At 50.6% G+C, this 15,488-nt stretch overlaps 1 protein-coding gene across 1 annotated transcript in view; it reads right to left on the reverse strand.

Annotated features, from left to right (window-relative positions):
- Positions 1 to 2,753: 2,753 nt before the first annotated feature.
- Positions 2,754 to 15,488, reverse strand: part of LOC121576315 (glypican-6) — a 44,951-nt gene continuing 32,216 nt past the window's right edge. The window contains exon 4 of the mRNA XM_045223636.1: positions 2,754 to 3,552. Within this exon, the coding sequence (XP_045079571.1) occupies positions 3,335 to 3,552 (218 nt within the window). The 3' untranslated portion in view covers positions 2,754 to 3,334. The remainder of the gene's footprint in view (positions 3,553 to 15,488) is intronic.

Consider the following 15,488-nt stretch of genomic DNA (forward strand, 5'->3'; position numbering starts at 1 on the left):
TGCCTGGTTTTTGGATACTCTTCTGCCTCAGGAGATCCAGACCTGCTTCTGCCATTACGACTCCTGACTACTCTTCAATCCCGGTAACTCTGACCAGCCTTCTGCCTTGCTACTACGTTTTTTGGATTTCCCTTGAACTGTACTGCTGCCTGGTTTCATTCCGCCCCGTTGTGTCTGTGTTTCCTCCCCCCCCCAGGACTTCTGGACCACCAACCACCGGCGTCATCGGACGCATCGCTGCCACTGGGGGGAGGCACAGACCCAGCACATCGGACGGGATAACCCCTGGAGCCTTCACTCACTCCCTACATCCCTTTCCCCTTAAGTTTAAATAAACTTTCTGGTGTGACGCAATTGTGGTCCTCTTGTCGTCTGTCTGAACCGTGACATCTAATCATCCTCACTGATCCTGTAACTGTGATGTCACCGGTCCAGTCGTCAAGACCGTGCGCCAGGCGCCAGGTTTAACCCGCTATTACGGTCTGTGTCCCATTACGATTCAAATAGGTGAACTAACGATGATATGGAATGATGCAAAATGTCAGGAAACGAACACTAAAGTGACAGTTATAAACGTATGTTGGCATATTATTATTATATTATATATTAGCTACTGAATCTCAGACTTTATAATTCCGTTATTAGCTACTGAATCTCAGACTTTATAATTCCGTTATTAGCTACTGAATCTCAGACTTTATAATTCCGTTATTAGCTGCGAATCGTTGAGTTTTCTCATTTTCTCTCCTCAGTAGGAATCTTCACCATTATACTGTATATGATTATTTTCCACGTTGGTAAACATAAATTCATGCTTTAATTTAAAGGAACAGAATGTATTATAAACCCATTTTTCAACCCACTAAATAGATCATCTTCTCTCTCTCTATGGTGAAAAAAAAAGATAACGTTTCCCTGCCATTTTTTTCCCTCAACAGCTGGAGCCAAACAAATGTAAAAAATTATAATAATAATGTCTCATCATAAAACATGGGTAGTTCATTAAACTTTATCAAGTGTGCAATTAACTGAGAGGAGCGTGACCACGGGAGAGGCTGCCCAGTGTCCCAAATGACACCACATTCCATATTCAGCGAACTACTTGTGACCAGGGCTCGTAGTAGTGCACTATGTAGGAAATAGGGTGTCATTTGGGATGCTGGTCCCCCCGCTCTGTTCTGGAACCGGAACAACATCAATGAACTCCATAGCAAAAGGAAATATCTCAGACTGGGTGATGAAATGCGTCGTATAGCTTTAGTGAGTGGAAAACAATAGTCTTTCTGTATCTCTGACCTTGTCATGCTGACTCCAAATGATACTGACGCAGTGGAACATTCATTCTCTGTTTCTCTCTCTCTGTTTCTCTCTCTGTTGTGGGAGGATGTATGGGACACGGACAGAACTTTCTCTCTCTGTTGTGGGAGGATGTATGGGACACTGACAGAACTTTCTCTCTCTGTTGTGGGAGGATGTATGGGACACTGACAGAACGTTCTCTCTCTGTTGTGGGAGGATGTATGGGACACTGACAGAACTTTCTCTCTCTGTTGTGGGAGGATGTATGGGACACTGACAGAACTTTCTCTCTCTGTTGTGGGAGGATGTATGGGACACTGACAGAACTTTCTCTCTCTGTTGTGGGAGGATGTATGGGACACTGACAGAACTTTCTCTCTCTGTTGTGGGAGGATGTATGGGACACTGACAGAACGTTCTCTCTCTGTTGTGGGAGGATGTATGGGACACTGACAGAACGTTCTCTCTCTGTTGTGGGAGGATGTATGGGACACTGACAGAACGTTTCTCTCTGTTGTGGGAGGATGTATGGGACACTGACAGAACGTTCTCTCTCTGTTGTGGGAGGATGTATGGGACACGGACAGAACGTTCTCTCTCTGTTGTGGGAGGATGTATGGGACACTGACAGAACGTTCTCTCTCTGTTGTGGGAGGATGTATGGGACACTGACAGAACGTTCTCTCTCTGTTGTGGGAGGATGTATGGGACACTGACAGAACGTTCTCTCTCTGTTGTGGGAGGATGTATGGGACACGGACAGAACGTTCTCTCTCTGTTGTGGGAGGATGTATGGGACACTGACAGAACGTTCTCTCTCTGTTGTGGGAGGATGTATGGGACACTGACAGAACTTTCTCTCTCTGTTGTGGGAGGATGTATGGGACACTGACAGAACTTTCTCTCTCTGTTGTGAGAGGATGTATGGGACACTGACAGAACGTTCTCTCTCTGTTGTGGGAGGATGTATGGGACACTGACAGAACGTTCTCTCTCTGTTGTGGGAGGATGTATGGGACACTGACAGAACGTTCTCTCTCTGTTGTGGGAGGATGTATGGGACACTGACAGAACTTTCTCTCTCTGTTGTGGGAGGATGTATGGGACACGGACAGAACGTTCTCTCTCTGTTGTGGGAGGATGTATGGGACACTGACAGAACGTTCTCTCTCTGTTGTGGGAGGATGTATGGGACACTGACAGAACTTTCTCTCTCTGTTGTGGGAGGATGTATGGGACACTGACAGAACTTTCTCTCTCTGTTGTGAGAGGATGTATGGGACACTGACAGAACGTTCTCTCTCTGTTGTGGGAGGATGTATGGGACACTGACAGAACGTTCTCTCTCTGTTGTGGGAGGATGTATGGGACACTGACAGAACGTTCTCTCTCTGTTGTGGGAGGATGTATGGGACACTGACAGAACGTTCTCTCTGTTGTGGGAGGATGTATGGGACACTGACAGAACGTTCTCTCTCTGTTGTGGGAGGATGTATGGGACACTGACAGAACTTTCTCAGGCTTCTCTCCTTCTATTATGTTCTGTACATTTGGTAGGTTTCATAATTCTGCCGTATAAAAGAAAGGAAAAATAGAATCTCATGTATTTTTTTAATTCATCATCATCGTTTTTAAAGAACATCTCGTTCTGTCTCTCCAGGAGAGAAAGGAGCACGTTGTTGTTCAGTCAGAGTTAAGGAGAGAAGCGGGTTGGGTTGGTTTGGAGACAAGAGAAAAGGTCAGAAGTTTGGCTGCTCCACTGACGGGTAGGTTCTGTTCTGGAAGTCACCAAGCAGAGCAGAGAAGAGCAGAACAGAGCAGAGAGAACTTGGGGACAAAAGCAGGATGCGGCACTGCAACACTCACACAACACTCCTCAGTCTACTACGGTTTACTACTGTGACCGTATCTCTTCATGTTTGGGGGGTTCCAAAGTCCTGTTCCGGTTCCCTTTAGAGAACACTAACAGTCAGCATGACAACCAAGCTGTCTGTCTGTCTGATTATGCCCTGGCGTCCTCTCAGGCCGGCTGGTATTATCTCCCGGGCCAGGACAGGGCTGTGAGAGTCAGGGAGAGCAGCGTCAGTAGAGACGGTCCGGAGGGATGTTTTGGGGCGCTGCCTGCCGTAGCTGAGGCGCGCTCGTCACTCCTGTCTGCTCCCACCACGGGGGCCTCTGAACCCACAAACACAAACTCTGTGGTGCATCCCTCTGTACAGCCGCTGCCGCTGGCGCTGCCGCTGCCCTCGTCACCTGGAGAGAGGGGAAAACAGGCGCCACACACACACACACACACACACACACACACACACACAGCACACACACACACACACACACAGCACAATGAGTGAGGTTCGAGACGGCACTCAAAGCACAGAGAGTGACTGTCTGCCATGACAGTTCTCAGAGCTATATCAACTGACAGTGTTATTCAAATCCCTAAGGATGTCTGTCTCGCTTTGCTGGGTTGATGTTTATTGGGATGAATCTTGTCCTGGAGGCAGAGCTGAGCGATTTCCACTAGATGGGCCAACGGCAAAGTCAAAATTGGCTATATATCATTAAAGAATCATGAAAACAGAAATGTGCTTTTTGGTCTGGAAGAGGCAGTGCAGTCTGAAAACGTGATTTCCTGCTAGTTTCCACACTATGAGGTCGAAATAACACTGGAAATTGTTAAATTACGATAATACCCTTTTAGTGTAAGAATTTCAGCCTGTTCAGGTGGGATTTAGTTTTTTACCCACAGCATGATATCACAATCTGATCTGATTATTCTGACCAATGACCAGTCATCTTTTATTTGCATATGCATCCTCTAACTTTTAAGGGGGTAAGCAGGTTTATAATAAAATATATATTTTAAAAACAAAAGTACATGTAGTTCTTGGGCTGGAAAATGGTCTTCAACAGAGGCTGGCACATCCAGGTCACATCCAACTCCGGTGGGCTGCACATAGTTCAAGCCTACAACAGTGTCCTGAAAGTCAGTCAAGAGCCACTCTCCACCCTCAGCTCCACTCTCCACCCTCAGCTCCACTCTCCACCCTCAGCTCCACTCTCCACCCTCAGCTCCACCTCCACCTCAGCTCCCTCCACCCTCAGCTCCACTCTCCACCCTCAGCTCCACTCTCCACCCTCAGCTCCACTCTCCACCCTCAGCTCCACTCTCCACCCTCAGCTCCACTCTCCACCCTCAGCTCCACTCTCCACCTCAGCTCCACTCTCCACCCTCAGCTCCACTCCACCCTCAGCTCCACTCTCCACACCTCAGCTCCACTCTCCACCCTCAGCTCCCTCTCTCCACCCTCAGCTCCACTCTCCACCCTCAGCTCCACTCTCCACCCTCAGCTCCACTCTCCACCCTCAGCTCCACTCTCCACCCTCAGCTCCACTCTCTCCACCCTCAGCTCCACTCTCCACCCTCAGCTCCACTCTCCACCCTCAGCTCCACTCTCTCCACCCTCAGCTCCACTCTCCACCCTCAGCTCCACTCTCCACCCTCAGCTCCACTCTCCACCCTCAGCTCCACTCTCCACCCTCAGCTCCACTCTCCACCCTCAGCTCCACTCTCCACCCTCAGCTCCACTCTCCACCCTCAGCTCCTCTCTCCACCCTCAGCTCCACTCTCCACCCTCAGCTCCACTCTCCACCCTCAGCTCCACTCTCCACCCTCAGCTCCACTCTCCACCCTCAGCTCCACTCTCCACCCTCAGCTCCACTCTCCACCCTCAGCTCCACTCTCCACCCTCAGCTCCACTCTCTCCACCATCAGCTCCACTCTCCACCCTCAGCTCCACTCTCTCCACCCTCAGCTCCACTCTCCACCCTCAGCTCCACTCTCCACCCTCAGCTCCACTCTCCACCCTCAGCTCCACTCTCCACCCTCAGCTCCACTCTCTCCACCCTCAGCTCCACTCTCCACCCTCAGCTCCACTCTCCACCCTCAGCTCCACTCTCCACCCTCAGCTCCACTCTCCACCCTCAGCTCCACTCTCCACCCTCAGCTCCACTCTCTCCACCTCAGCTCCACTCTCCACCCTCAGCTCCACTCTCCACCCTCAGCTCCACTCTCCACCCTCAGCTCCACTCTCCACCCTCAGCTCCACTCTCCACCCTCAGCTCCACTCTCCACCCTCAGCTCCACTCTCCACCCTCAGCTCCACTCTCCACCCTCAGCTCCACTCTCCACCCTCAGCTCCACTCTCCACCCTCAGCTCCACACTCCACCCTCAGCTCCACTCTCTACCCTCAGCTCCACTCTCCACCCTCAGCTCCACTCTCCACCCTCAGCTCCACTCTCCACCCTCAGCTCCACTCTCCACCCTCAGCTCCACTCTCCACCCTCAGCTCCACTCTCTCCACCATCAGCTCCACTCTCTACCCTCAGCTCCACTCTCTCCACCCTCAGCTCCACTCTCCACCCTCAGCTCCACTCTCTCCACCATCAGCTCCACTCTCTACCCTCAGCTCCACTCTCTACCCTCAGCTCCACTCTCTACCCTCAGCTCCACTCTCTACCCTCAGCTCCACTCTCCACCCTCAGCTCCACTCTCCACCCTCAGCTCCACTCTCCACCCTCAGCTCCACTCTCTCCACCCTCAGCTCCACTCTCCACCCTCAGCTCCACTCTCCACCCTCAGCTCCACTCTCCACCCTCAGCTCCACTCTCTCCACCCTCAGCTCCACTCTCCACCCTCAGCTCCACTCTCCACCCTCAGCTCCACTCTCCACCCTCAGCTCCACTCTCCACCCTCAGCTCCACTCTCCACCCTCAGCTCCACTCTCCACCCTCAGCTCCACTCTCCACCCTCAGCACTCTACTCTGGCATGCTGTTCTCAGCTCCTCTGAGGCCCTGAAGCAGACTTGAGTAGGGGGAAATGAGTGGTCACATCCAGCAGGGGGGGGACAAGGCCCTGTAGTAGACTTGAGTAGGGGGAATCAGTGGTCACATCCAGCAGGGGGGGACAAGGCCCTGTAGTAGACTTGAGTAGGGGGAATCAGTGGTCACATCCAGCAGGGGGGGGACAAGGCCCTGTAGTAGACTTGAGTAGGGGGAATCAGTGGTCACATCCAGTAGGGGGGGACAAGGCCCTGTAGTAGACTTGAGTAGGGGGAATCAGTGGTCACATCCAGTAGGGGGGGACAAGGCCCTGTAGTACATTTACATTTACATTTTAGTCATTTAGCAGACGCTCTTATCCAGAGCGACTTACATGAGCAATTAGGGTTAAGTGCCTTGCTCAAGGGCACATCGACAGATTTTTCACCTAGTCGGCTCGGGGATTAGAACCAGCGACCTTTCGGTTACTGGCACAACGCTCTTAACCACTAAGCCACCTGCCGCTGTCGAGTAGACTTGAGTAGGGGGAATCAGTGGTCACATCCAGCAGGGGGGGGGGACAAGGCCCTGTAGTAGACTTGAGTAGGGGGAATCAGTGGTCACATCCAGATTTCACTAGGGAGCCAGAGGCACATCGCAGGGCTAGATTTCACTAGGGAGCCAGATGCTCATCGCAGGGCTAGATTTCACTAGGGAGCCAGAGGCACAACACACATCAGGTATTGGGATAGTCCACCTTGGAGTGGGAGATCTAATCAAAACTACAACAAGCCTCTGTGATGTCCAAGCCTGTCCTCTGTGATGTCCAAGCCTGTCCTCTGTGATGTCCAAGCCTGTCCTCTGTGATGTCCAAGCCTGTCCTCTGTGATGTCCAAGCCTGTCCTCTGTGATGTCCAAGCCTGTCCTCTGTGATGTCCAAGCCTGTCCTCTGTGATGTCCAAGCCTGTCCTCTGTGATGTCCAAGCCTGTCCTCTGTGATGTCCAAGCCTGTCCTCTGTAATGTCCAAGCCTGTCCTCTGTGATGTCCAAGCCTGTCCTCTGTGATGTCCAAGCCTGTCCTCTGTGATGTCCAAGCCTGTCCTCTGTGATGTCCAAGCCTGTCCTCTGTGATGTCCAAGCCTGTCCTCTGTGATGTCCAAGCCTGTCCTATCTCCAGTTTAAATAAAAGATAGCTAGCCTCTGGGCTGTCTGGACAAAATGAACTGACTGCCGGATCTTATGACACCGTGGAATCAATAAATAAATAATACAAACTTACTAAGCTAACAAAATTACAAAAAAGTACAAAAATAAAATAAAAAAATGCTATAAAACAAAAACAATAAAATATTTACAAATGTACAGGAGCTCTCTGCCTAGGAAACATCAATGGCGCCATGGCGACCACATGGCTCTAGAGTCTAGCCAATCACAGGGTGACAGAGGAAAGGAGATCTTATTTCCCTGACGTGGACAGGGGTGACACGTCTGGTGGCACCTCAGCAGGCTGACTGGTCTAGACTGGCCGTGATCCTGCCTGATACCATGCTGAGATTAATGGAGCTGATCTCTGGGGCTACTGAACTACTGGCTGTGATCCTGCCTGATACCATGCTGAGATTAATGGAGCTGATCTCTGGGGCTACTGAACTACTGGCTGTGATCCTGCCTGATACCATGCTGAGATTAATGGAGCTGATCTCTGGGGCTACTGAACTACTGGCTGTGATCCTGCCTGATACCATGCTGAGATTAATGGAGCTGATCTCTGGGGCTACTGAACTACTGGCTGTGATCCTGCCTGATACCATGCTGAGATTAATGGAGCTGATCTCTGGGGGCTACTGAACTACTGGCTGTGATCCTGCCTGATACCATGCTGAGATTAATGGAGCTGATCTCTGGGGCTACTGAACTACTGGCTGTGATCCTGCCTGATACCATGCTGAGATTAATGGAGCTGATCTCTGGGGGCTACTGAACTACTGGCTGTGATCCTGCCTGATACCATGCTGAGATTAATGGAGCTGATCTCTGGGGCTACTGAACTACTGGCTGTGATCCTGCCTGATACCATGCTGAGATTAATGGAGCTGATCTCTGGGGCTACTGAACTACTGGCTGTGATCCTGCCTGATACCATGCTGAGATTAATGGAGCTGATCTCTGGGGCTACTGAACTACTGGCTGTGATCCTGCCTGATACCATGCTGAGATTAATGGAGCTGATCTCTGGGGCTACTGAACTACTGGCCGTGATCCTGCCTGATACCATGCTGAGATTAATGGAGCTGATCTCTGGGGCTACTGAACTACTGGCCGTGATCCTGCCTGATACCATGCTGAGATTAATGGAGCTGATCTCTGGGGCTACTGAACTACTGGCCGTGATCCTGCCTGATACCATGCTGAGATTAATGGAGCTGATCTCTGGGGCTACTGAACTACTGGCTGTGATCCTGCCTGATACCATGCTGAGATTAATGGAGCTGATCTCTGGGGCTACTGAACTACTGGCTGTGATCCTGCCTGATACCATGCTGAGATTAATGGAGCTGATCTCTGGGGCTACTGAACTACTGGCTGTGATCCTGCCTGATACCATGCTGAGATTAATGGAGCTGATCTCTGGGGCTACTGAACTACTGGCTGTGATCCTGCCTGATACCATGCTGAGATTAATGGAGCTGATCTCTGGGGCTACTGAACTACTGGCTGTGATCCTGCCTGATACCATGCTGAGATTAATGGAGCTGATCTCTGGGGCTACTGAACTACTGGCTGTGATCCTGCCTGATACCATGCTGAGATTAATGGAGCTGATCTCTGGGGCTACTGAACTACTGGCTGTGATCCTGCCTGATACCATGCTGAGATTAATGGAGCTGATCTCTGGGGCTACTGAACTACTGGCTGTGATCCTGCCTGATACCATGCTGAGATTAATGGAGCTGATCTCTGGGGCTACTGAACTACTGGCTGTGATCCTGCCTGATACCATGCTGAGATTAATGGAGCTGATCTCTGGGGCTACTGAACTACTGGCTGTGATCCTGCCTGATACCATGCTGAGATTAATGGAGCTGATCTCTGGGGCTACTGAACTACTGGCTGTGATCCTGCCTGATACCATGCTGAGATTAATGGAGCTGATCTCTGGGGCTACTGAACTACTGGCTGTGATCCTGCCTGATACCATGCTGAGATTAATGGAGCTGATCTCTGGGGCTACTGAACTACTGGCTGTGATCCTGCCTGATACCATGCTGAGATTAATGGAGCTGATCTCTGGGGCTACTGAACTACTGGCTGTGATCCTGCCTGATACCATGCTGAGATTAATGGAGCTGATCTCTGGGGCTACTGAACTACTGGCTGTGATCCTGCCTGATACCATGCTGAGATTAATGGAGCTGATCTCTGGGGCTACTGAACTACTGGCTGTGATCCTGCCTGATACCATGCTGAGATTAATGGAGCTGATCTCTGGGGCTACTGAACTACTGGCTGTGATCCTGCCTGATACCATGCTGAGATTAATGGAGCTGATCTCTGGGGCTACTGAACTACTGGCTGTGATCCTGCCTGATACCATGCTGAGATTAATGGAGCTGATCTCTGGGGCTACTGAACTACTGGCTGTGATCCTGCCTGATACCATGCTGAGATTAATGGAGCTGATCTCTGGGGCTACTGAACTACTGGCTGTGATCCTGCCTGATACCATGCTGAGATTAATGGAGCTGATCTCTGGGGCTACTGAACTACTGGCTGTGATCCTGCCTGATACCATGCTGAGATTAATGGAGCTGATCTCTGGGGCTACTGAACTACTGGCTGTGATCCTGCCTGATACCATGCTGAGATTAATGGAGCTGATCTCTGGGGCTACTGAACTACTGGCTGTGATCCTGCCTGATACCATGCTGAGATTAATGGAGCTGATCTCTGGGGCTACTGAACTACTGGCTGTGATCCTGCCTGATACCATGCTGAGATTAATGGAGCTGATCTCTGGGGCTACTGAACTACTGGCTGTGATCCTGCCTGATACCATGCTGAGATTAATGGAGCTGATCTCTGGGGCTACTGAACTACTGGCTGTGATCCTGCCTGATACCATGCTGAGATTAATGGAGCTGATCTCTGGGGCTACTGAACTACTGGCTGTGATCCTGCCTGATACCATGCTGAGATTAATGGAGCTGATCTCTGGGGCTACTGAACTACTGGCTGTGATCCTGCCTGATACCATGCTGAGATTAATGGAGCTGATCTCTGGGGCTACTGAACTACTGGCTGTGATCCTGCCTGATACCATGCTGAGATTAATGGAGCTGATCTCTGGGGCTACTGAACTACTGGCTGTGATCCTGCCTGATACCATGCTGAGATTAATGGAGCTGATCTCTGGGGCTACTGAACTACTGGCTGTGATCCTGCCTGATACCATGCTGAGATTAATGGAGCTGATCTCTGGGGCTACTGAACTACTGGCTGTGATCCTGCCTGATACCATGCTGAGATTAATGGAGCTGATCTCTGGGGCTACTGAACTACTGGCTGTGATCCTGCCTGATACCATGCTGAGATTAATGGAGCTGATCTCTGGGGCTACTGAACTACTGGCTGTGATCCTGCCTGATACCATGCTGAGATTAATGGAGCTGATCTCTGGGGCTACTGAACTACTGGCTGTGATCCTGCCTGATACCATGCTGAGATTAATGGAGCTGATCTCTGGGGCTACTGAACTACTGGCTGTGATCCTGCCTGATACCATGCTGAGATTAATGGAGCTGATCTCTGGGGCTACTGAACTACTGGCTGTGATCCTGCCTGATACCATGCTGAGATTAATGGAGCTGATCTCTGGGGCTACTGAACTACTGGCTGTGATCCTGCCTGATACCATGCTGAGATTAATGGAGCTGATCTCTGGGGCTACTGAACTACTGGCTGTGATCCTGCCTGATACCATGCTGAGATTAATGGAGCTGATCTCTGGGGCTACTGAACTACTGGCTGTGATCCTGCCTGATACCATGCTGAGATTAATGGAGCTGATCTCTGGGGCTACTGAACTACTGGCTGTGATCCTGCCTGATACCATGCTGAGATTAATGGAGCTGATCTCTGGGGCTACTGAACTACTGGCCGTGATGCTGCCTGATACCATGCTGAGATTAATGGAGCTGATCTCTGGGGCTACTGAACTACTGGCTGTGATGCTGCCTGATACCATGCTGAGATTAATGGAGCTGATCTCTGGGGCTACTGAACTACTGGCTGTGATCCTGCCTGATACCATGCTGAGATTAATGGAGCTGATCTCTGGGGCTACTGAACTACTGGCTGTGATCCTGCCTGATACCATGCTGAGATTAATGGAGCTGATCTCTGGGGCTACTGAACTACTGGCTGTGATGCTGCCTGATACCATGCTGAGATTAATGGAGCTGATCTCTGGGGCTACTGAACTACTGGCTGTGATCCTGCCTGATACCATGCTGAGATTAATGGAGCTGATCTCTGGGGCTACTGAACTACTGGCTGTGATGCTGCCTGATACCATGCTGAGATTAATGGAGCTGATCTCTGGGGCTACTGAACTACTGGCTGTGATCCTGCCTGATACCATGCTGAGATTAATGGAGCTGATCTCTGGGGCTACTGAACTACTGGCTGTGATCCTGCCTGATACCATGCTGAGATTAATGGAGCTGATCTCTGGGGCTACTGAACTACTGGCTGTGATCCTGCCTGATACCATGCTGAGATTAATGGAGCTGATCTCTGGGGCTACTGAACTACTGGCTGTGATCCTGCCTGATACCATGCTGAGATTAATGGAGCTGATCTCTGGGGCTACTGAACTACTGGCTGTGATCCTGCCTGATACCATGCTGAGATTAATGGAGCTGATCTCTGGGGCTACTGAACTACTGGCTGTGATCCTGCCTGATACCATGCTGAGATTAATGGAGCTGATCTCTGGGGCTACTGAACTACTGGCTGTGATCCTGCCTGATACCATGCTGAGATTAATGGAGCTGATCTCTGGGGCTACTGAACTACTGGCTGTGATCCTGCCTGATACCATGCTGAGATTAATGGAGCTGATCTCTGGGGCTACTGAACTACTGGCTGTGATGCTGCCTGATACCATGCTGAGATTAATGGAGCTGATCTCTGGGGCTACTGAACTACTGGCTGTGATCCTGCCTGATACCATGCTGAGATTAATGGAGCTGATCTCTGGGGCTACTGAACTACTGGCTGTGATCCTGCCTGATACCATGCTGAGATTAATGGAGCTGATCTCTGGGGCTACTGAACTACTGGCTGTGATCCTGCCTGATACCATGCTGAGATTAATGGAGCTGATCTCTGGGGCTACTGAACTACTGGCTGTGATCCTGCCTGATACCATGCTGAGATTAATGGAGCTGATCTCTGGGGCTACTGAACTACTGGCTGTGATGCTGCCTGATACCATGCTGAGATTAATGGAGCTGATCTCTGGGGCTACTGAACTACTGGCTGTGATGCTGCCTGATACCATGCTGAGATTAATGGAGCTGATCTCTGGGGCTACTGAACTACTGGCTGTGATCCTGCCTGATACCATGCTGAGATTAATGGAGCTGATCTCTGGGGCTACTGAACTACTGGCTGTGATGCTGCCTGATACCATGCTGAGATTAATGGAGCTGATCTCTGGGGCTACTGAACTACTGGCTGTGATCCTGCCTGATACCATGCTGAGATTAATGGAGCTGATCTCTGGGGCTACTGAACTACTGGCTGTGATGCTGCCTGATACCATGCTGAGATTAATGGAGCTGATCTCTGGGGCTACTGAACTACTGGCTGTGATGCTGCCTGATACCATGCTGAGATTAATGGAGCTGATCTCTGGGGCTACTGAACTACTGGCTGTGATCCTGCCTGATACCATGCTGAGATTAATGGAGCTGATCTCTGGGGCTACTGAACTACTGGCTGTGATCCTGCCTGATACCATGCTGAGATTAATGGAGCTGATCTCTGGGGCTACTGAACTACTGGCTGTGATCCTGCCTGATACCATGCTGAGATTAATGGAGCTGATCTCTGGGGCTACTGAACTACTGGCTGTGATCCTGCCTGATACCATGCTGAGATTAATGGAGCTGATCTCTGGGGCTACTGAACTACTGGCTGTGATGCTGCCTGATACCATGCTGAGATTAATGGAGCTGATCTCTGGGGCTACTGAACTACTGGCTGTGATGCTGCCTGATACCATGCTGAGATTAATGGAGCTGATCTCTGGGGCTACTGAACTACTGGCTGTGATCCTGCCTGATACCATGCTGAGATTAATGGAGCTGATCTCTGGGGCTACTGAACTACTGGCTGTGATCCTGCCTGATACCATGCTGAGATTAATGGAGCTGATCTCTGGGGCTACTGAACTACTGGCTGTGATGCTGCCTGATACCATGCTGAGATTAATGGAGCTGATCTCTGGGGCTACTGAACTACTGGCTGTGATCCTGCCTGATACCATGCTGAGATTAATGGAGCTGATCTCTGGGGCTACTGAACTACTGGCTGTGATCCTGCCTGATACCATGCTGAGATTAATGGAGCTGATCTCTGGGGCTACTGAACTACTGGCTGTGATCCTGCCTGATACCATGCTGAGATTAATGGAGCTGATCTCTGGGGCTACTGAACTACTGGCTGTGATCCTGCCTGATACCATGCTGAGATTAATGGAGCTGATCTCTGGGGCTACTGAACTACTGGCTGTGATGCTGCCTGATACCATGCTGAGATTAATGGAGCTGATCTCTGGGGCTACTGAACTACTGGCTGTGATCCTGCCTGATACCATGCTGAGATTAATGGAGCTGATCTCTGGGGCTACTGAACTACTGGCTGTGATCCTGCCTGATACCATGCTGAGATTAATGGAGCTGATCTCTGGGGCTACTGAACTACTGGCTGTGATCCTGCCTGATACCATGCTGAGATTAATGGAGCTGATCTCTGGGGCTACTGAACTACTGGCTGTGATCCTGCCTGATACCATGCTGAGATTAATGGAGCTGATCTCTGGGGCTACTGAACTACTGGCTGTGATGCTGCCTGATACCATGCTGAGATTAATGGAGCTGATCTCTGGGGCTACTGAACTACTGGCTGTGATCCTGCCTGATACCATGCTGAGATTAATGGAGCTGATCTCTGGGGCTACTGAACTACTGGCTGTGATCCTGCCTGATACCATGCTGAGATTAATGGAGCTGATCTCTGGGGCTACTGAACTACTGGCTGTGATCCTGCCTGATACCATGCTGAGATTAATGGAGCTGATCTCTGGGGCTACTGAACTACTGGCTGTGATGCTGCCTGATACCATGCTGAGATTAATGGAGCTGATCTCTGGGGCTACTGAACTACTGGCTGTGATCCTGCCTGATACCATGCTGAGATTAATGGAGCTGATCTCTGGGGCTACTGAACTACTGGCTGTGATCCTGCCTGATACCATGCTGAGATTAATGGAGCTGATCTCTGGGGCTACTGAACTACTGGCTGTGATGCTGCCTGATACCATGCTGAGATTAATGGAGCTGATCTCTGGGGCTACTGAACTACTGGCTGTGATCCTGCCTGATACCATGCTGAGATTAATGGAGCTGATCTCTGGGGCTACTGAACTACTGGCTGTGATGCTGCCTGATACCATGCTGAGATTAATGGAGCTGATCTCTGGGGCTACTGAACTACTGGCTGTGATCCTGCCTGATACCATGCTGAGATTAATGGAGCTGATCTCTGGGGCTACTGAACTACTGGCTGTGATCCTGCCTGATACCATGCTGAGATTAATGGAGCTGATCTCTGGGGCTACTGAACTACTGGCTGTGATCCTGCCTGATACCATGCTGAGATTAATGGAGCTGATCTCTGGGGCTACTGAACTACTGGCTGTGATCCTGCCTGATACCATGCTGAGATTAATGGAGCTGATCTCTGGGGCTACTGAACTACTGGCTGTGATCCTGCCTGATACCATGCTGAGATTAATGGAGCTGATCTCTGGGGCTACTGAACTACTGGCTGTGATCCTGCCTGATACCATGCTGAGATTAATGGAGCTGATCTCTGGGGCTACTGAACTACTGGCTGTGATCCTGCCTGATACCATGCTGAGATTAATGGAGCTGATCTCTGGGGCTACTGAACTACTGGCTGTGATCCTGCCTGATACCATGCTGAGATTAATGGAGCTGATCTCTGGGGCTACTGAACTACTGGCTGTGATCCTGCCTGATACCATGCTGAGATTAATGGAGCTGATCTCTGGGG

This window comes from Coregonus clupeaformis, chromosome 11 (genome assembly GCF_020615455.1).
Source record: "Coregonus clupeaformis isolate EN_2021a chromosome 11, ASM2061545v1, whole genome shotgun sequence".
In the NCBI taxonomy this organism is placed as follows: domain Eukaryota; kingdom Metazoa; phylum Chordata; class Actinopteri; order Salmoniformes; family Salmonidae; genus Coregonus; species Coregonus clupeaformis.